At 55.6% G+C, this 22,262-nt stretch overlaps 1 protein-coding gene across 2 annotated transcripts; it reads right to left on the reverse strand.

The window, feature by feature from the left end:
• Nucleotides 1–35: 35 nt before the first annotated feature.
• On the reverse strand, nucleotides 36–19,981 carry EPHB3 (EPH receptor B3). 2 transcript variants are annotated; one of them, XM_033090850.1, is made up of 16 exons: nucleotides 19,422–19,981; nucleotides 10,947–11,011; nucleotides 8,940–9,612; nucleotides 6,431–6,586; nucleotides 5,289–5,639; nucleotides 4,991–5,115; nucleotides 4,651–4,810; nucleotides 4,464–4,572; nucleotides 4,054–4,106; nucleotides 2,918–3,040; nucleotides 2,531–2,778; nucleotides 1,853–2,068; nucleotides 1,592–1,741; nucleotides 1,307–1,500; nucleotides 1,033–1,188; nucleotides 36–932 (listed from the first exon to the last, which is right to left on the reverse strand). In XM_033090850.1, exons 1-16 carry the CDS (start codon nucleotides 19,531–19,533, stop codon nucleotides 824–826), a joined length of 3,000 nt encoding a protein of 999 aa, XP_032946741.1. In that variant the 5' UTR covers nucleotides 19,534–19,981; the 3' UTR covers nucleotides 36–823. The 2 variants fall into 2 exon arrangements, with proteins under 2 accessions (XP_032946741.1, XP_032946732.1); XM_033090841.1 differs by having other exon boundaries at nucleotides 399–932; nucleotides 1,592–1,762.
• Nucleotides 19,982–22,262: the final 2,281 nt, after the last annotated feature.

Below are 22,262 nucleotides of genomic sequence, written 5' to 3' on the forward strand. Positions count from 1 at the left end.
TGCCTTGGGAGGTGCAATGAAAAGGGGCAAGAGAATCATCTTATTGCCTTTATTCCACGGACGGCCCATCTGGCCCCACTGCAGGGCACAGGGCCAAGCTTCTACACGCTCACCCACACTTTCTGTGCAGGCCAGTGCGTATACACATACACACACACACACACACACACACACACGCAAACACGCTCTCACACACATCTGATTTCTGGCTCTGAGAGTCAGTCTCTGGGGGGCAAGGGCTGTTCCTTAGCCTGCCCCTGCCTGCCCTTTTATGACAGCACCACGGGCGGGGGTGGGGCAGGGCCCTTAACCCCCAGAACAAGTCCCTGTGCAAACTGGAGATGCCAGCTGGCTTTGGGATGGGGGTGTCACATTTCTCCATTTCTGGAGTCCCTTCCTCCAATTCCTGAGGGAGGGACTGCTCTCTGCCTACCTGGGGGGCCAGACCCCCACCAGGGCTGGGCCCTATCGAACCCAGGCTTATCCCCCACTTGACTGTGCCAGGACCTCCAGCACTAAAGAATAGCCAAGTCTGAGGTGGTGGGGATCCCCCACTGGAGAGCAGAAAGGCCTGGGCCCCTGAGGGGCTTGAGGAGGGGTCATTACCCCCTCTCCTAATCCATCTTCAATATGAAGAGGTTTGGGGCACAGTTTCTGGGGAGAGAGCACAGGCCTGGAGGAGAAGTCCCAGCTTGGACTCTCCCCAAACTTTCATCTTCTGGGCCACAGCCTACGGCCAGGCATCCAAAAGTCCAATAGTCCAGCTGGCTGGTCAGAGTCCCTGCGTAGTCCTTGGGGCCACCCATCCGGTGGGAGTCAGGTGTCAGACTTGCACGGGCAGCGTCTGGTTCATCTGCAGCCGCATGTCCTGGATACTACTGAGGATCTTCTTCTGGTGGCCAGCCAAGGTGACTCCAATCCGGAGAAGGTCTCTGCAGATGGACCAAGGGCAGGGTCAGTCCCTCCCCTCCTGCCCACCACTCCGGGCCCAGCTCAGACCTCCCTGCCCCTCCAAATCTGAGGCACACTCACTCTGCAGTCATCTGGGCCACCAGGTCAAAGGATGCAAAGCCCGCACTGACGAAGCTCTCCTTGTACCGTCCCATCTTGATGGCATCCAGCCAGTCACCAACTGTCGTGAAGGTTGTGTAATCTGGGACTGTGCGGTCCAAGAGGGGCTGTGACATGCTGTGGGGAGAAGAAGGACCTGGTGACATGCTGTGGGGAGAAGAGGGACCTGGCAGGGGAAGCAGGGATAGGGCTGCTGGCTCGAGACCAGGGTGGGAGCAGAAGCAGAGGTACTGACCCAGACTGGGCGCTGGCAATGACCTTGAGGCTGGCAGCGTTGCGGATGAGCTTGTCCAAGGTGTTGACAATCTGGGAGAATTTGGGCCTGAGGTTCCGGTCCCGCACCCAGCAGTCCAGCATGAGCTGGTGCAGAGCTGTGGGGCAGTCCATGGGTGGGGGCAGCCGGTAATCCTGCTCCACGGCATTGATGACCTGGACCGAGGGCAGGGAAACCTGGAGTGAGCCACCACTCTGCTCCCCAGCCAGCTCTCACCCACCAAGCGCTCTGGCTGGCCCCACTCACGTCCTGGTTGCTCATGTCCCAGTAGGGTCGCTCTCCATAGCTCATGACCTCCCACATGACAATTCCATAGCTCCAGACGTCACTAGCAGAGGTGAACTTCCGATAGGCTATGGCCTCTGGGGCAGTCCAGCGGATGGGGATCTTCCCGCCCTGGTGGGGGGGGCACACGCCCTTCACCCTATGACTCGGGGCTGGTCCCCAGCCCCGAGCCCCTGCCTGCTTGGCCCCGCCCCCAGTCTCCCTCCCAGCTGCTTCCTGTACCAGGGAGCTGGTGTAGGTAGGATCGGAGGGGTCATCCTCCAGGAAGCGGGAGAGGCCGAAGTCCGAGACTTTGCAGACAAGGTTGCTGTTGACCAGGATATTGCGGGCAGCCAGGTCACGGTGCACGTAGTTCATCTCAGACAGATACTTCATCCCGGCAGCAATGCCCCGTAACATGCCCACCAGCTGGATGACCGTGAACTGTCCATCGTTGAGCTGGAGGCAACAAGCAGGCTCAGGAGGGCCCATCACCTCCCTCCTGGCCAAGGGCCTGCCTGCCCACCCTCCCAAGTCCTCCAAGACCATGCTTTGCCTATCCCTGCAACCATGTCCATAGGACACTGAAAGTGAGGAAGCTGCCCTACTGTGTGGCAGGCATCTTATACAACATCTCAGCTGATCCCCACAAGGATCCAACAGTTCTTACCACTCACATTTTACAACCAAGGCAGCTGAAACTCAGAGAGGTTAAGCAAAGCCTGAGGTCACACAGGCAGTAGGGACGGTCGGAATGAGAACTCCGGTCTCTCTGGCTCTGAAGGCCCCACTATTTCCCTGCACCATGCCACCTCAACAATTATTCATAGACTTGAATAAAGTCTGTGTGATTTGTGGGAGGGGGTGGTTTGCCCAACCCAGCTCTCTGGGACAGAGGAAGAGCAAGGGGCTGGCTCTTACCCGGAGGAAGGAATCCAGAGCACAGTTCTCCATGAACTCCGTAAGGATCATGACGGGCCGACTTTTGGTGACCACGCCCTCCAGCCGGATTATGTTGGGATGGTCAAACTGCCCCATGATGGAGGCCTCACTTAGGAAGTCCCGCCGCTGTCTCTCGGTGTAACCCACCTTCAGTGTCTTGATGGCCACAAACACCTCCCGGCGGCCGGGTTGTTTCAGCCGACCCCGGCACACTTCCCCAAATTCCCCTGCAGGGCACAGGACATAGGAGGTGAGCTATTTCTGGGATCCTTCCTGTACTCAGTCTATCAGCCCTCCCTTGGGGTAACAACCTCCTCCCCTACCCTTCCCCGCCCTCTCACACCCACTGTGCCTCTGGGGACTCACCAGCTCCAATCACCTCCTCAATCTTGACACAGGATACGTCGATCTCCTTGGCAAACTCCCGCACAGCCTCATTAGGGTCCTCATAGGTAAAAGGGTCGATATAAACCTTCATTCCAGGAGCAACTAGAGGAAGAAACAAAAGGTGGGCATGAAAGGGGCACAGCTCTTCAGGCTGGACATGGTGAGGGAACTCATCGGCTGGCACCCTCAGGCTGTCACCCCTGATGGGAGCACAGGTTGTGATCTTCTTGCTACGCCAGTTTTATATTCCTCTCTGTTGAAGCCATAACTCCCCCCTGCCCTTACCACCACCCTCTCCATGAGAACTAGTGACCATAAAAGACACCCAGAAAAAAAAAAAAAAAAAGACACCCAGGATTCTTCTTCTTTCACCCTCATCTCTCATCATGTCAAAACCTTTCACAGATTCGCCCCTCCCTTCATTCCCACTGCCCGTGACCTTGTCCTGGCCTTCAACACTCAAACTATTGCAATAGCCTCTCAGCTGGGCTCTCTACCTCTGGACGTTTCACACCAATCTACCCGCATACCTGTTTTCCTAAAACAATACTTTCATTGTATTCCTCCCCAGCTTGAGAGCCTTTCGCATTACCTATGGTGGAGTCAAGTCCCAACTCCTCTGCCTGCTTTTCACGACCCTCCAAGGCAACTACTAGCCTTGCTCCCCAACAGTTGTCAAACCAGTCTTCTCACTGCCCCCATAGTTGGGCACTCTCCTCACCCCACCCACTACCATCTAGAGGCTCCTCTAGCCAGGAACGCTCTCCTCCACCTCTCTAAACCCTGCTCATCCCGTCTGGCTCAGCTCAGTCCAAGGCCACCTCCTCCAGGAAGCCTTCCTCTTCTCTGAACTCTTACTGCCCTTTATAACAGGAACACCCGGCTTAACACTTAATTGTTCTCTCATTGTTTCCTGTGTGTACGCATCTTGTCTTTCTCACAGGACTCACTGCCTTGGAGGACAGGGGTCACATCTCATTCATCTCTGAGACAGGCCGGAGTGAGGTAGGGGCTCAGGAAATGACACTGATTGGAGGCAGGAGGGGGCGTGTCCAAGCCCTGCGGGGACCAGTGGAGCTTAGGGAGGCCAGGATGAGGAGACAAACTCAACTCACTGTATTGCTGCAGCTTCTCCGTATACTCTGAATCAGAGCCATGTCGCTGCTTCCTGGAAGGGGGAGGGGAAAGGGAGTCCTGAGACAAGTCCCACAGCTCCCTTCGTTCTGGGGAGCCTTGGGAGCACAGGAGGGGCAGAGTGCAAGGGACCGGCCCAGAGAGCCTGGTCGCACAGCCAGTGATTATAGCAGCCACTGGGTCCCTGGACAAGAGGCTCAGTGAACTTGGTCTACTCTGCCGGTAGATTTGGTGGTGGTGGGCGTGGGATGCAGACGTGGGTGTGGCCTGGAGGGCCTTTCCAGCAAGGAGAGCCAGGGCACAGGAAGGCAGCTCTGGGTGTGACGTGGGTGATGGGTCACTTATGTGGCATGAGGGTCCTAAAGGGAAGCTCCCGTGGGTCTGGGGGTACCTGAGACAGACGACAGCAATGACCACGACAGCCACCACAAAGACAAGCCCAGCCGTGGCAGAACCCACAATGAGGGGCAGCTGCTCCTGGAGCTGCTGGGCACCGGAGCCTGGAGACGGAGAGGACACTGGTGAGCGGGAGGACAGAGGTATGGGCTGGGGCAGGGATGGGGAAGGGGCGCATGTACCTCTCTCGCTTGTGGTCTCAAACTCAGCCGGGTGGCTGTATTGCCCATAGCCGGCTACCGTGCGGGCGCGAACCTGGACCACATAGCGGGCATCGGGTCGCAGGCCGTCCAGCTGCACGGAGTTCTTCTGGCTGGTCACTGTGGAGGCGATGCCCTCACTCTGTAACACCAGGAGGAACGAGGCGTCTCAGTGGGCTCTGAGGCCAATCCGGCCCTGCCCACCCCCAGGCCCACCCTGTGGCCCTCGCAGGCCCCGAGGCCTTACTCCCAAAGGGCCCTGATACTATCTTGGGGTGATCTTCTCGTCCCAAGGCCTCCTCCTGACCCTTGAGGCTCTGACCTTCTCAAAGTACTTCATCTCGTAGTCCAGGATGACGCCATTGGGCCGCTCTGGGGGTGCCCAGGACAGTGTCAGGCTGCTGCCTGAGCTGCTGTGCAGGTGGAGTGTAGGCACTTCGGACGGGGCTAGGGGAAGATCGGGGGTGGGGGGCTCACCACAGGCTCCTTGGGCCCTGGCACCCATCCCAAGGACCTAGTTCCCATGGGCCCCTCAGTGGTTTGTTGCTAGGCCCTGGGCAACCTCAGCTGTGTGTGGGGGAAGATGACCCAGACCCTACCCTCCTGAGTGCCCTCCTCACCAGCCTGGTTGGTGGTGATATTCACAGCCGCATAGCGGGGGGGCAGAGGGCTCTTGCCAGAGACACCGTTGACTGCCTGCACCTCAAAGGTGTAGCGCGTGTGGGCCAGCAGATGGCTGATGTGGACACGGCGCTCCGTCAGGCCCAGCTGGCGAGGCACAAACTCTACGTTGTCATCACAGCGTGAGCAAGCTGAGGCGCCCCCGGCCCCAGGGCCCCCGCGGCACTTCTTGCAGATGACGTTGTATAGGAGGTCGTCCCGGCCACCCAGGTCCCGGGGCTCACTCCACTCGAGGATCAGTGAGGTCTCATTCACATTGGAGATCACACCCCGGGGTGGAGATGGCACAGCTGTGGGAAACGTGCAGGAAAAGGGCAGTGAGCTAGGGGCCCTAGGACCACCCTTCTGCCCAGAGTTCCTGCACATTCCAAGCTGCTTCCTACCTCCTTGCCTGCGCCTCTGCTTTAATAAACAGAGTGTCTTTCCTATACCTCTTCACTGGGCAGATTCCTATTTGGCCTTCATGACTCAACTTGAGATGTCACCTCCTCTTGGAAGCCTTCCTTGATTCATCTGCTCCCCATCCTCTGCACTCCCATGACACAATTCCTGGGCATCCCTCCAGCCCAGCACTTAGCACATTATATGGTCATTATCTGTTTTCATATCTGTTTCTCCCACCAGGTTGCAAGCTCCGTTAGGACAGTGACTGTATCTTATTCTCCTCCATATCCCTGGTGCCTGGCATAATGCCTGGCACACCAAAGGCCAGAGCAGGAAGAAAGCAGGACATCAGGCTGCCCCAGGGATGTGAAGCCCCCTCTGTACTTAGAGTTGTCCCAAGAGAGCAGCAGTTCTATGCAGAGGAAGATGGACTAGAAGTCCCCAGCCAGTTCGTGATACTCAACTGGGAGCTAGTAAGTGCTTATTAAATGTTGGTAGAAGGACCGAGCCAGCTGACGTGGATTCTGGCTTACAGCCAGTCACTTCCTAGCTGTGCCATGCTAACATCTAACCTGCTGAGCCTCAGTTTCCCCATCTGGAAAATGGAGATATTCATAGTGACTGTTTAGGCCCACCCAGGCCAACCCAGAGAGACAAAGCCTGGAGTAGGAGACTGCCAGGACACGCATTCACTCACTGGTACAGGCACTGTCTGCAGAATCCGAATCTGCACGGTAGAAGTTATTGTGGCAGGTGCAGATGCTGGCGGCTGGCGAGGTGGTGCGGCTGTTGGCGGGGCAGGGGAGGCAGGGCCCCTCTCCCTGTTTCGCCTTGTAGCTCCTAGGGGGGCAGGCTGTGGGGGAAAAGAGGATGGATGTGCTCACCTCCCTTCCCTGCAGACTCCAGTCCTCCACACTGCCGTGAGAATCTGGCCCGTCCCCAGCACAGGTCTTGGCCTCGCCACCTCCGAGACTGTGGGGGCCATGATGATATTGCCTAACTACAGCTGCAGCTACAAAAGGCCCTTTTGCCCCGTGGAAACCCCATGTCAGCGGATTCCTCCCCGACCCTGCCCCCCACCACCCCCACCCGGGCCTCAAGGACTAAGACGTCAGCCCCATAACTTGGACAGCCCGGGCTTGTCAAGGCAGGGAAGAGAGTTGGGAGGAAGAGACGGGAGGGGGTGGGGGATGTGAAGAGGCCACTAGCAGCTGGCAGCACCCTGCACTCTTCTGGGTTCCCCACCCCTTCCTGAAGCTTGAGGAAAATCATTTTTGAGGACCTTCAAGGACACCCCAAAACAAGATAAAGGTGGGGCCTCTGAGTTTCACAGTCAATCTCTCTCCCTACCCACCAGGAGCAGGGCAGTGGCTCCTTTCTGCCCTTGGGCAGGACTAGGGGGTGAGGAGGGGTGAGAAAAGGAGAGAAAGACAGCAGGCAGGAAAGCTGGGGTCACCTGGAGTTCAGACGCCTCAAAGCATCCAAGAGGGGAACCCTAGGCTTTAAAGAGAGCCTAGAGCTCAATGCCTGAATATCCCTTCTCCTCTCTCTCTCCTGCCAGCTACACTCGGGCCCCTGGACCTGGGCTCTGTAGTTCTCCAGATCTATGATTGCCATATAATTTATTATTCAAACTGGAATATTTTGAAAGTGGAAGGGGACACCAGGAATAACCATGTTAGGACAATGGGCATAAACCAGGAACGTCCTAGACACAGTAAAGTGTGTGATCAACCTATCCATCAATGACTACCTCTGGGGAGGCAATCCAGAGCGTGGAATGCCCAGAGTTGGGGATATGCCCTTTCCTGAGGTTTAATCTCCCCTTGCTAAGGTGATATTCCATCCAGGCTCTTTTGAGCCAGTGGGGGGAGGGGGCAGAGGCCAGGCCAGCTTGGTTGCTATGGGAACCTGCATGCATTTCCTGCGAGGGACCTGCAGAGTGTTAGCCCCTCTTCAGGCTGTCAGGCTCATCACCCCCACCCCCTTTCTCCAGTTAGGAAGAGGGGGTCTAGGGGCAGGTTCCCATAGAGAAGTGGAGAGGAGCTGAGCAAGGCACTATTCACCTTCTCAGGACAACATCCAACACCAGGCCTCATAGCCAGGCTGGGGTTGCCAGGCCCCTCATACCTAGGGCTTTGCTAAGAGCTAGCTCCCACCCCTCAAAGCTGCAGGCTTCAAATGCCGGGGAGAAAATAGGGGGAGGCCCTGAGTACCTCGTCTTGCACGGTAGAGCACTGGCCAAGGCTTTAGTCCCAGTTCCCACAATCCCAGCTATAAGGCCTGGAGTGCAGAACCTCTCTGAGACTCAGTTTCCTTAGTGGCAAAATAGGGGACATAACTGGAATCGACCTTACAAGTGTTGTGGTAAGGCTCAAACGAGCAAAGTCTAGCACATTGTAAGGTCTCAGGAGTCTTGGCAAGCCACCAGAGACAAGCCTCCTAATCTAACCTCCTCATGTAGGAAATAAGGACCCAATAATCCCTGACCCACATGCATCCCAGGGCTCCTGAGAGTCGTGGCTAAACTCACAGTCTTTATGCTCACCATGTGCCAGGCACTGTTCTGACCTGTCCCCAGCACAAGCATCTATATGCATAAGCCCCATGACAGCTCTACGAAGGAATCATCATTGATCCCATTCTGCACACGAGGAAACCAAAGTTCAAGAATTAAGTGACTAGCCCAAGGTCTCACAGGTTCTAAGAGGCAGGGGCAGGACTCAGATCTCAGGAACTGGGCCCCTGTCCACTGGGCATTAATACTACCTTTCAAGGAGCAGATGAGACCCCAAGGTGAAAGGGCCAAGCACGCCGTGCCCACATCCTCTGTCCCCACAGCTATATTTCTAGGGCGACACATATACTTGGGGCGGGGCAAGCAGGCATCTTTGCCGCCTCCTGAGTCTCTGACCAGGTTCTCCATGGGCCTCCCTGTCAAGGGTTCTCCATATCTCTCTTCCTCTTTCTTTAGTTTCATTTTTTTTCTCTTATTATCCTGGTATCTCTCCTCATTTTCTCTCATCTCCCTCCTTGCACCACATTCTCTGCACCTGATACAGTCCTCCCTTTCCTCCCTCTGCCCCAGACCTGATATCAGACTATCTTGTCTGGTAGGTAGGAAGCAGTGGGTAAGGACAGTAGGTGGTTATAGCCAGAGCCCTTCCCTCCTTCTGCCCCCCACCCCCAGGCCAGTCCCCACTCACGACGGCACTGGGACTCCTTGGCAGCTGGCTCATGGCCGGTGGCACAGGTACAGGCACCCACAGGCACCATCCACTCCCCGTCACCGTTGCAGTAGAGCTTGAGTGGCACCGACACCTCTACAGCATTAGCGATGCAGGTGCCAGGGGCAATGACCAGGGAGGTGGGCTCGGCCCCAGTAAGGGTCTCGGGGAAGAGAGCGAAGCCTGCGGTGGTGGATGCACACTTCTTGTAGAAGGCACGCACGGAGATGAGTGACATGCAGGCGCCCTGGTCCTGGAAGGCCAAGTAGAAGCCGGCCTTGGACAATGGCCCGAAGCTGCGCACCTTGGTGTTGACCCGGCCACTATCAAGCTTTGAGAAGCTCTCATCAGGCGCAATGGTGTCCACCTTCACGTAGGGGTTCTCCATCCAGAAGGGGGAGGAGGCCGAGGCCACGTCGCTGTCAGCCTCATAGTAGAAGAGGTTGAAGGTCTCCTTGCAGGAGCCGGGGATGTTGGGGATACTGTTGCAGTCACGCACCGTGAACTTGAGCTCCACGTAGACCCGCTGCACATCTCGCCGCCAGATGAAGCCCGTGCGGAGCCAGTTGTTCTGGCTGGACTCATGCACGTTACACACCTGGTACGTGCGGATGGGGTTCATGGCCTCATCGTAGCCGCTCACCTCTTCCCACTGTACGCAGACCGAGTGAAGAAGACAGGGAGTGAGCGTCAACACTTGCCAGGTGCTTACCACCCGCCCAGATCCACCATATTTACTTCATACCGTATTTCTCCAAAAATAGGATCTAACCAGAAAATAAGCCCTTGCATGACTTCTCAGGAGGACCTCCCCTCCACATAAGCCCTGATGTGTTTTTTGGAGCACACATTAGTGTGAGACCTGGGCTTAGGTTCGGGGAAACGCGGTAGAGAAGCTTCTGTGGTGTAGTGGCTGGACACACAGACTCTACCCATTCCGATCCCAGTTCTCCGCTTGCTGTGTAAATATAGGTAACTCACTTAACCTCCCTCTGCCTCCATTTCCCCATCTGTAACATGGGCAAGAACAAAGATGTACAAGGAATAAATGACTTTAAATGAATACAGCACTTAGAACAGGGCACTTAGAACAGCTATATAAATATCAGCTATCATAATATTTATTATCTCTGTGCCTTAGTTTCATTGTCTGTATAAAAGGGCTGATTGGAAGTAAATGAGGCTGTAAGGAATTAAATCAGTTTAATACATGTAATGGGCTTGTAACTGTGCCTTATGGAGAGCAAGCATTCAATAAATATTGTCTATCACATTTATCCTTTGCAATAGCCCTTTGACAAGGTGCATCTGTGGTCCCCACACCAGACAAAAGAAGCCAGGCTCACAAAGGCAGAGACTTGCACAAGGTCACACAGTCAGGCCTGGCGACAGAAGAATTGTAGTGTCATTTGACCCCAGTTTTCCAGAGCTTAGTGTAGTTGTGGATGCTATCTAAGGAGGTTAATTGGATTTCTTTTTTTCTTTTTTTTTTTTGAGACGTCAAGACTACAGGAATTTAACAGTCAAAAAATGGAGGCTCAGAAAGATAAACTGCCTTGCTCAAGGTCACAGAGCAAGTTAGAGCTCTGGAACCAAGGTTTCCTTGCTCCCAAGCCAGTGCTCTTCCCAAGGACCCAGGAAGGAGGGAGACAGTTGGGGCAGACATGCAAAGGGCTGTCAGGCAGGAGAAGGACAGGAATAGGCTAAAGACAGGGTGAGGGGTAGGCAGAGGGAGAGTGGCACAAAGACGGCTTATGTGGGAGGGGGGACACAGGCAGGCTGAAAGTGAGAGAAAAACTCCCACAGAGATGGGCCATCAGGCAACGGAGGCAGGTGATAGGTGAAAAGGATAAGAAAGCTGCAGGAGATGAAGCTGACAGGCAAAGGGAGAGGCAGCCGTCCTCCAGCCCCGATGAGCAGAGGGCGATGGATGCTGGAGGTGCAAATGGCAATCAACACTCGGGAGAGATGGTGAGGAAGTCTTACCCCACTTTCTGGATGAGATGTCCATCCCAACTCAGACGTCACCCATTTTGTGTCCATGAGGGTCTCTGGGGGAGTAACAGAAGAAAGGTCAGGCGCTAAGCTCAGGATGGGAAGAAAGAAGTCACCCAGGAAAATCCGGGACATCAGAGACTGATTCCCACTAGGCACCACGCCACCCCACCCCCAACCCCCCAAACCCTCAGCTCCCCTACCCCGGAAAAGGCTCTGAAGCCATGGCCAGAGCCTTCACAGCCCCCGAGATGTCAGGTCAGGCCAGCTGAGAGTGGGTGTCTGCTGCTGACCCCAGGCCTGGGTCAATGAGGGAGGGACCAGGGCTGATTCAGGCACCTACAGGCTCTGCTAATCTCCACACAAAGGGGCCGGCGGCCTTTATCCAGGAACAAAGGGCTGTGTGCTTCAGACCCTGCTGCCCAGGCCTCCCCGGACTCTATTCTCAATACAAAGGCGCAGCTCCACACACACTCAGGGGAAGGGGAGGGCAATTACTGCCAGAGCCCACTCCCACCCAGCCTCCCACCTCAGGGGGATGGGGCAGGAGTGCTCTTTGAGGGTGAGGTGAAGGCCACCAAGACCCAGCCCAGCTCCCCAAGAGCCAGTGTACTTCTTTCCACAATCCTCAGATAAAGGTAATTTTGGTGTACCCCTTTTACAGATGAGAAAACTGAAGCCCAGATAAAGTAATTATATGGCCTCAGGTAAAATTGGTAGGACTTGGAGTGAAGTGTTGAGAGGTGGCTCACATTCAGGTCTAACTGACACCACAAGTAACCCCTTAAACGAGGACACTCTGACTGCAATATGCCCCTCTGTAAAAGGGGAACAGAGAAAGCCTGGAAAGCTGTATCCTTTAAGTCACAACCAAGCTGTCACCTCCTCCAGGAAGCCTTCCCTGACCCCATGCCTTCTTCTGTGCATCCAGGGCCAAGGGCTTTGTCACAGCACCAATCCTTTCCTGAGTTGCGGTTTCCTATCTGTTTCCCTTTGCTTGGTCACAGGAGGAGCCCATTAATGTTTCTGACATAGACTTGCTCCCCTAGGAACCCAGTTCTGGATTCTAGCTGGACAACTCTGCTCTCCGACAGTGTGAGCAAGATCAGATCTAGGAGCAGGAAAGAGAGGAAAGAAGTGCCAACTCCTTTCTTATAGCTTGAAAGACAGGGCTGCCAGCAGTTCTCCCCTCACCTCTGAGCTAGAATGGGGTACAGTTACCCCAGAACTTCTGGAGGCCTCTACATTAACAGTGGGGCAGGCTGAGGGCACCCAAATTCCACAGGCTCTAGGCTTGTGGCGGTCGCTGGTTTTCTGCCCTCTGAGCTAAGGGTGGTGGATGAGGCCATTGTGGCCCCTCGTCCTTATGTGAGGCAATGGGGGCAGCCAGTCACTTCGGAGAGTGAGGCTCCCTCCTGTCCCTGCTGGCAAGCAGGGCTGGTCCCAGGAGGGCAGGCTGCAGGGTGAGCTCTCCCAGCCTTGTCGGTGGCCTGACAGGCCCCCCTGGCAGACAGACAGACAGACACAGACATTCTGCAGGAGGGATGGGAGGGAAGAGGAGATGGGCAGAAGCAGGGGCCTAGAGACAGGCGGGCAGCCGGAGCAGGGGCCTTGTAGAGGTGGCTGGTGGGCGGCACTGAGCAGGAGGGATGTGCAGAGGCAGCTGGCTAGGACCAGACAGCCGGGATGGCTGGCGGCGGACTACAAAAGACAGTGAGATGGAGAGACAAGGAGGCCCAAGGAGACAGAGACAGCGATGGAGGTTGCCAAGTGGCCTCTTCCCCAGCCAGCCGCCCAGAGTAGTCCTGTCCCTGGGATCAGCTCAGCCAAACGCGCCCCGCCCCCAGCCAGCCAGCCAGTCCGCCTGCTTGTCTGCCCGCTGCCCGCCACCAGCCAGCCCGCCCGAGCAGGCAAAGCTCCCACCGCTCCCTCGGCTGCCTCCCTCCTCCCGCTCCCTCACTTCCTTCTGCTCAGCCTGTGCCAAACCCATCTGGAACTGTTTAAACCCAAATATTCAGCCCCCTCCCCCCTCCAGCCAGATTCCTCCACAGTTTAAAACAAGCCCAGCGCTGGCTCTGAGCGGAGGGAGCGGAGGGAGGGGACGTGGGGAGGTGGGAGGCGGGAGGTGGGCAGGAGGGAGGGGGAGGCTCTTCATTTCTGTTTAATTTCTGGGGAGCGAGAGAGGGAGGGAGGGGATCGGCCCTTGGCCATCGCTCAATCTCGGCACATTTTTCCCATTAATGAGGAGAGGACTTGGATTTCGAGTCATGTGTGCCTGAGGAAGGGCTCCGGTCTCCCTGATGAGAAGGGGGCTTGCTCTCGGGGGGAGAGGAGGGGCCTGCTCCCTTAGCAAGAGGAAGACCCTGAGGTTCCTGTGTTCCAGCCTCAGGAAGGACCTGGGGGGGGGCAGTCCCAGAACGCATCTGTCTATGGCTTTGGGAGAGAGAGACCCAACCCAACAGAGCCCACCTTTTCTGATATGGTGTGTGTGTGTATTCATGCAGGGGTTGGGGTAAAGGATAGGAGGTACGGGGATAAGCACAAAAGAAAAGTGAGTGAGCAATCTCCAAACTCCCCAGCTGCTCACTACACCCCTACCCTCCTCTGTCCCATCCTGTGGCTGCTGGAGGGAGACTAGAGCAGCTGCCACTCCCAGACACAGGGCTCAGTCAGGCAGAGAACCCCAACAGTCCCCCCAATGTGAGCAGGAAAGTGGACATCAGGCCTGGGGCCATTCTAGGACAGGGCCTTCGTACTAAGACGGGAAGCAACACCCCTTTCAGGTTTCCACTGAGCAACGGAGGAGAACAGCCACGTGGCAGCAGCTGTGTGGCCCTCATTTGTGCACAAACATACAGATGCACACATTTCCCCCAGTTCTCAGTGGCTGGGCTCATTCCCCACCACTGGGGCCAAAGAGTGACAAGTCAACCCATATGGTGGACAAAAACACACAAAGCCACAGCCGCCTGCAAACACACACACAGCTTCACACACAGCTATGGTCTGTCTTTCTCAGACACATGGATGCATATGGTACAAACAGATTAGTCTTCTTTAGACATTCATACACAGTGAATCTTTCCTACACACAGATTTGGCTTGCCCTAGGCCAAGACTCACTCTTACAGTCTTCATATATGCAGATTTCCTGGGACGTAGGCATACACAGAGGGCACATGCCCCCAACAGTGCTTTCTCCTTACACACCTAACTGCACACACTATTGCCAGTCACAAGTCACAGTCTTGAGTGTAGTCAAGTGCAAACACAAACACCAGTTTTCCTGTGCAGACTTGGTGAGGATGCTCTTACAAAGTCACCCAAAACCACATCAGCTGCATACACACAGGTGCCCATTTGCACTGAAACATGCCACAGGAGCATACAGACACAGCATAAGTGTGAATATCTAGTTTGTGTGAAGCCTCAGAGGTTCATCCTTCATGCATACACAACACACACACACACACACACACACACACACACACACACTGCAAGCATGTTCTTTCTATGTGATGAGGCTTCAAGTGGGGTGAAGGAAGAGTTAGGAGAGGGCAGTGTCTGCTAAGAAAGCAGAGGTACTGGGGCAGTCTTGGCCCGAGGTGCAGGGAAGGAGCAAGCCCCAGACCTGCTTCCTGTGACCCTGGTGTAGGCAGGAGCTGTCACGGAGGGCATGAAGATGATTCTGGGTGTGGATGGGTGCAGCCTCTGCAGGTATAGCCCCTGCCTGAGCAGCAGGCCACTTCTCTGCCAGAACAATGGCACTATCCCAAGGGCCCCTGAGCCCTTGGGGAGAGTGTGGCATCCTGAAAAGATCTGATTCCAGGAACTTCGGGTAACACTTCCACACGTAAGTGGGGGGCCCAACATAAGAAGCACCTGTGTCTGGGGGCCTCATTGGGCCACTCTGGTGCAGAGGCACCAGCTGAGAGCCTGCTACCTGCCAGACCCCACAGCAACCAACCCTGGGAACAGCAGTGTCAGTAAGACCCAGGGAACCAAAATAGTCTAGAAACAGAAGCGAGATGCCTCCACCCCAAATTCCAGCCTAGGGACTTGGAGGTGGCTGGAAAGGTTATGCTCCAGGGCTGGGCTAGCAGAGCATGCAGGGGCAGGAGTCAGAGGGGCTCTGGGCTGGGCAAGAAGGCACACCGTGGAGCACTGTCTGCAAAGAGAGGAAGAACTGCATGCTGTCTCTGAGTTGCACGCCCCCCAACACATTGGGTCTCTCCTCAGCCAACCAACCGGAGAGATCTGTCCCCTCTTCTCTCATCCCACTCCTCCCATGTGTTGGTGTGTTGGTGTATGTACACACATGTACCAATCTGCGCATTCAGGGTGGTCAGCCTAAGCAGCAAGGTTTCTTGGGGGTGGACCCTGCCATTGACCTGGAGAAGACTAACTCACCCAGGGCCACATCCCCCACCCACCCGCCTGCCATGGTCCCAGGCTCTCAAGTCTGGGAGGCGGGTAGGGAAGCATCTCAGAACAGAGAACACATTTTGTTTTTCATTCTTCCCCTCAGAACATGGGGCTTGTTAATTAAATAAACCTGAGAGGGAGGAGAAGGGAGGAAGAAGCACAGGGCTGGGAGCCCGGATGCCTCAGTGCTCATCTATGCCCCCCACCCCAGTCCTGGCCCTGCCAGCCAGCCAGAAGGACGGATGGACAGCTAGCCCTCATGTGAGCCCTTCCCAGGGATCTGGGCCACAGTGGTTCTGGCCAGGAGTGGGGGGACAGAACGTAGTAGGAGACCCAGTGCCAGAGCCAGCCCGTGGGGCAAAGGGCCTCCCCCACCCCATCAGGTGCCCAGCTGTACCCAGGCTCCCCACCACCACCACTCCCCTCTAGCCCAGCTGCCCAATCCCGACAAACCAGTTTGACTCAGCACAACAGGCAGGGCTACAATTTTCAAACTATGCAGGCCTGGTGATTCAGCCTGTTCATGCTGTTTAATTAGTGTAAGGCCGGGTGGTGGAGGCCTTGCCCACGGCAGCTTCGGCTTGAGCTCCTGCCGCTGAGGCCACAGTGGCAGCAGCACAGCAGTTCTGGCTCAAGGGAAGGCAATGACGGTGACAAGCAAACTGGTTCCCCCAAATACCTGCCGTCGTCCCTCAGCAGCAGCTCTGAAGTGCCAGCTCATGATAGACAGGGACAGAGGGAGAGGGGGGCCAGAGGCAACTCAAATACGTAAGCCAGCCACAGAAATCCCAGGCGTTCTCCCCTCTCAGCTACCACCTACACGGCGGTCACTATTGCTGCTGCCTGAGAAAGAGATGGATTCACACACGGCCTCTTTCCCTCAGGGACCGGTTCCATTGCAGCCACAACTCAGCTACAATCTCATAACTGTTTCTCTTTCCTCAAGAGTCTGTTCCTAGCAGGGACCTCCCTATCCTATCTCAGGTATAAGGGCCCTGTGGTCCAAACTGCCTTCCTCATTCCACACGCCATTCCTGGTCTGCTCACCTACTGGTCTCCACTCGCACACTTGGTTCTGAAAGGGAGAATGAGCTTGGCCTGGGGGCGGGGGGTGCTGGGGAGTATTACTCAAAAGGAGAGTGAGCAACAAGGTGGCCTTGTTTCCCTGTGTCTGTCGGGAAATCCGAGGACAATTTGGGTTTGGTGGGGGAAGGGGTAATCCCATCAGGGGAAGGCAAAGGGTGTTTCTTCAACCAGGGAGGACAAGCAAGGACCCTGGCTCCATCCTCGTGGAACACTGATGAGATCCCTGGATACAGAGCTTTGGTGAACCCCAAGTATGCAGGGAGGGCGGAGCAATTGGGTGCTAGATAGTATCTAATGAGTGTGTCCACGAGAGGCAGCACCCTCAGCTCAGGGACCCTGAACCTGAATATAATGACCCCCGCCCCCCATGCAGACAGCAAAAGTCTGCCCTAGGCCAAGGGCAAACCATATCCTAGTAAAGCCAAATGGAAGACTGGAGCAAGGAGGCTAGATCCCCTGTCTGCAAAGCTTGAGGCATGGAAAAGCTCTTCAGTGCCTTCCCTCTGCTCACAGCCCAGGACCTTCAAGTCTACCCATCCCATCCTTCCAGCTCCAGAATAGGGGTGGGGGACAGGCAGGAGTCAGGGACAGCTCTCTTCCCATCCTATCCCTTCCCTTCCCTCCCAGAGCCAAAGGGATGGCGGTGGGAGGGACAACTTCTCCCTCTCCAGACCAACCTTCCTCCCCCACCCCGCCATCATTCTTTCCTATAATTGCCCTCCAGCTGGCTTAAGGGCACAAACATGAATTTTCACTTCTGATGCTCCCCAAGGAGCAAACCCTAGGATAATAACAATAATAATAACAGCTAATACTTAAATAACAATGGAACTAAGCACTTTACACACATTAAGGATTCAGTCCTCACAAGAGCCCTAGGAGGTGGGTACTACCCAATCCCGTCTCACAGTGAGAGACAACAGCAGGGTGGATAGGGGTCCCATCGGGGCAGGTATCAGCATCCTGAGGCATCTCTCTTTTTTCTTTCATTCTCTCACACACAAACCGAAGACCCTAAGGTCGGAGGTTGACAAAAGGAACTGGGGACAGCCACACTTGGGGAATACTGCTGCTTCCTAGGGGCACCTCACACTGGCCTGGCCTCTCAGCCAGGGAACAGCGCTAGATCCCACTTCACAGCTGGGCAGGGAAGAGAGGGATAGGTTAGAGGCCGCAGCTCATCAGGTCTCTGCCTCCTAGTCAGTTCCTCAGCAACTTGGCCTGGAGGCCTGGATGCTCCCAGGTAGGGCCTGCCTCCGAGGGTCGAGCAGATGGTGAGGGGTGAAAAGGACAACGAAAGGGAGGAAAAGCGGGAGAGAAGGACGGAGCAGGAGAGCCTCCTCAGGTAGTTCTTTCTCACCTGACCCAAACCACACCCCCACCCCATTCTCAGCACTAGCACCCACCCCACCCCGCAACAAGGGCCCTGGGGCCTGACACACATAGCCCCATAAGCATGTGTGCCTGTGTCGCCTCTCCTGGGCTACACAAACCTGGGAACTCCAACAAGCTCCCTGGCTCACACCCTTGAGGCAATCAACAACAAAGCCCCACATTGGTTTCTCACGCCAGCGATCCTATCACACACATGTGGGTGAGTGTGTGCGCAAGTGTGGGCGCGACCTCAGTGTGTCTGTCTGGATTTGCATGTGTCCAACCGTGTGAATCGGTCTGTCAGCACTAGTGGGCTCAGAGATAAAAGGGATGGGGGCTCGGATTTTTTCCCCTGGAGAAAATTAGAAAGCACCCGAAGATGCCCTTCTCTTGGAACTGTGTTCTTTTTTCCTTCCAACCTTTAAGTTTACCCATTGTGAACATATGAACAAACTAAGTTATACAGAATCCATGTTTTTGTTCCTAAACTAAGAGAGTGACTAGATCTATTCAAGATGCCAAAAATAAGTACTGCCTGTATTCTAATTTCCCCAAAATTTTTGTGTGTTCTTCCCTCCACATTACAGGTTTTTCTTCCCTCATGTAATGGCTCCAAAATTTTTAAAAATTTGTGTGTGTGTGTGTGTGTGTGTGTGTGTGTCTATTGTTTGTGACCAGTGTTAGTGCCGCTGTTCCCCTCAGGTTTGTGTCGAGTGACATGTATGTGAGCTCTCTCACAAGGGACAACCAACACTTGGGCTGTTCATCCAAGTACCGTCATTTGGAAGTTGGAGCTACCCCCTCAGCAGCAGTCTTGACAGGTTTCACAGAACCTATTGAGAAGCCGGGCCTTTTCCCACTAGGTAATGGGTAAGGCATTGGGCTGCTTGCTACCTGGGGCAAACCTCACCACCTCAGGGGTTCAGTGGTATCTGAGCACACGGGGGTGTCCTGCTAAAAGGTGGAGGGGGATCCGCAGAGCAGTGTGCAACCCGAGCACACGCAACCTCGTGTGCCGTTTGCGCACTGGTAAACCATAAACAATAACAGGCCCCCGCCTCTCCACCCCCGCAGCCATCCCCTGACAAAGCGGGGTGCACGCACTCACACCCTCACAGTTAACTCCAACGGGTTGCTAACCATCGCCGCCCCCCAAACTGGGGAGTCCCGCTTCGCACCCCCACCCGCCACAACTCCGCAGCAGCTCAGAGCCCTCGCCTTGCCTGGGGTCTCCCACACTTCCTCGCCTCTGGGTGGTGCGGAGGGCCGGGTTTCTCCGCGCAGCACTCCCACAAAAGCTCATCACAGGGCCACGACTCTCGGAGACTCTCAACCCAAGTCCAGCTGCCCGCGATCTCGTAACTCGTGGACCGCGGGCCTCGGAGCCAGCCCGCGCCTCCGAGGCGGCTCCGGGGGTGTCCTTGCCGCCCGATCCTCCGGCCGCTGGAGCGGGCGAAGGTAGGGGACCCTCCTCCGACTTGCGCTCAGCCCGAATTGTACCCATACCGCTGGCCCTCTCCGGCCGCCGCTCGGGCGACCGGGGCACCTTAACCCTTGGACTCGCTCCCCGACGCCGCTCACCTTCTAGCGCTCGGCAGCCGGCGGGCAGTAGCAGCGGCAGCAGCAGCAGCGGAGGGAGCAGCGGCAGAAGCCCCGGCGGCGGCGGTGGCGGAGACGGGTGGGCTCGGGCCATGGCTGGGGCGGGCTCCGGGAGCCGAGCCCGGCCGCGCCGAGCCGCGCCGGCGGGGCTGCGGACTCCCCGGGGAGGGTCCACTCGTCGGGCTCGGAGGAAGGCTTGCGCACGGTCCCAGGAGATCCTGGCAAGGAGGGGGTGCAATGCAGGCGGGTGGCTGCGGGATCGAGGCGGCGCCCCGAGCGGGCGATGCTGGCAAGTCGGTCCCGCGGGAATCTGGACGGACCGGTCCAGGAGGATCCCAGGCGCGAGAGAGCTCCGAGCCAGAGGACTCGGGGAAGGCGGGCCGGAGCGAGAGGGCGCAAGTGGTCGTAGTTCGGGGTGTACAGTAATCCGGCGGTCCGCCGCGGGCCCGACTCTGATCCGGGGGTCGGGGTGCGCGCGCCGTCCGGGGTCCGAGGAGGGCTCTTGCTGCGCCGCTCACGTACTCACTTCTGCTGTCCCCAGCGCTGGCGCGACCGCTCTGGGCGAGAGGGGCGGAACGGGCAGCCTGCCTGTCAACGCTGCGGCCCCGCCCCTAGCCACCGGGCGCCCACTCACAGACCTTCAGGAGCGCTGGTTCAGCCCCCAGAGCACTCTGCGGGAGTTTAGTTGGCGGCGCCTCTATCAGGCCCATCCTCGGGGTCTCCGAGGCCTGGAGTGGGTGGGACGAAGGAAAAGATGAATTAGATTGGGCGGAGCAATACTGTCCATCAGAGGAAGAACCCCGCCTCTTGTCTCCCATTGGCGATTAGTAACAACCTGAGTCCAAGGAGCTGCCATCCAGATACAACGAGCCAGGCGCGCCCCCGTGTGGCCCGTAGATGTCCAGGGACGCCCCGACGTAGCTGTCTTTTCTAGGAACGTTCAGATCCTAAATTCACTTTAGGCACTACCAGAGGGCGCCCACCGCGACATATCCTGCGACCAGGGCCTTCTCTCTCATTCATTCATTCATTCATTCGTTCGTTCGTTCCTTCATTCATTCATTCATCAGTGTTTCATCATTCTTTGAGTCAAAGACTCTAGTAACTGCTGGTGCTACAGCAGTAGATAAGACAGAGGTTTGTGTTCTCTTGGAGCTAGTTTAGTGGTAGACGCAGGCATGAAGTCATCACAGCCGAGTGTTAACAGGTATTATGAAGGAAGGAGAGAGTTGGTGGAGCACATGTGAGGGGGACAGCTATGTCTGGCCCTGAGGAAATGACATTCAACCTTAAATATGAAAGATGAGTAGTAGGTGAAGGATGTGTATTTTGGGAGTGGGAGTGGTGGCTGTTTCAGGCAGAGCAAACACACTTTGTGTGAAGTCCCAGGGGCAAGAGAAACTGATATTCATTGAAGGAATCTGAAAGAAATTCAAATCTTTAGTGTAAAGGCTGGGAGGGGTTGAAAGGAGGCTTAGAAGTAGGTGTGGAGGAAGCAGAGGAATTTTTTTCAGACTCATAAGGCCTTCCTAAGAGCTAGGGTTTGAAGCAGAGGCATCACCCTATCTGATTGGCAAGGCTGTGCTGGGAAGGATGAGTGAAAGGAGGCAAGGGTAGAAATCAGGAGATCAGTGAAGAAGCTGTACAATGATCAGGTAAAGGAAGGTGGTGGCTTGAGCTAGGGTGGTGACGATGAGGATGGAGAAAAGTGGACAAGTCTAAGATGTTTTAGAAAGTAGAGTTCTCAGGATTTGTGATTGAATGGTTGAGAGGTATGTGGTAAATAGAGACATCAAGGAGAACCTCTAGGTATCTGGTTTGGACAAATGGACTTCTGCCCCGTTTGCTCAACAAATATTTGCAAAGTGCAATAAACATTCTGAAACAATAGGTCTCTTTTCTTAAGAGGTAGGTGTTATTATAGCCTCATTTAACAAACAAAACTGACGACTAGAAATGCTTAGTGACTTGCCCAAGCCACAGTGCTACTAGTAAGTGGCAGGGGTAGGATTTGAACCCAGGACTGTGTAGCTTTTAGACTGACTCATGCCACTTCATCAGAGATCTGAGAATCACCCAGGTGCTTGTTAAAAACTCAGAATCCTGAGCCACCCACCCCATCTCAGATCTTGGGACTCAGAATATCTGGGATATGGGGCCCAGCATTCTGTATTTTAAACAAGCATTCCAGGTGATTCTTACACACACTAAAATCTGAGAATCACTATCACCATGCAGCCTTTCACTGTTGTAACTGGAGAAACAGCCCTTCATGGTCCCTCTGAGCCTTTCCCAGCTACCTTAAGATTTCTGGGGGCAGAGAGACCTGGTTTTAGGTGGCCTCAGAAGCAAGATGGTAACATTTAATCATCTTATAGTGAAGTATGCTACTTGCAGTCCTGGAACTCCATTTGGGTAAATGAGGCCACGGACCCAGTGCTCAAGGACCCTGCTCTGAGAGAGCTCAGTCTTCCTGACCAGCAGAGGCATATGGGGTACGTGAGCTGAGGCAGGGTCCATGAGACAGAGGCCCAGATTCCACACCCAATCCCAGGTATGTCTGCCTCCCAGGTCTGTTCTCAAGCCGTAGAGACTTCCACTAACATCATTCAAGGCCCTAGACCACAGAAGGAGTCTTTCAGATCATCCTGTACAACTCTCCCATTATAGAGCTGGAAAGCCTGAGACTCAGAGGTCGGACTGCTTGCCCTCCAGTTCCCTCTACCCTGGGGTGCTGGCTGGAGTTGGGCAGGGTAATATTTCAGCAGGTGGTCTAGCAGCAAAACCTTTGAGCTGAAGCCCTGCTCGTTGTAAGGCGGATCT

The sequence above is a fragment of the Rhinolophus ferrumequinum genome, chromosome 2 (assembly GCF_004115265.2).
Source record: "Rhinolophus ferrumequinum isolate MPI-CBG mRhiFer1 chromosome 2, mRhiFer1_v1.p, whole genome shotgun sequence".
Taxonomy (NCBI): domain Eukaryota; kingdom Metazoa; phylum Chordata; class Mammalia; order Chiroptera; family Rhinolophidae; genus Rhinolophus; species Rhinolophus ferrumequinum.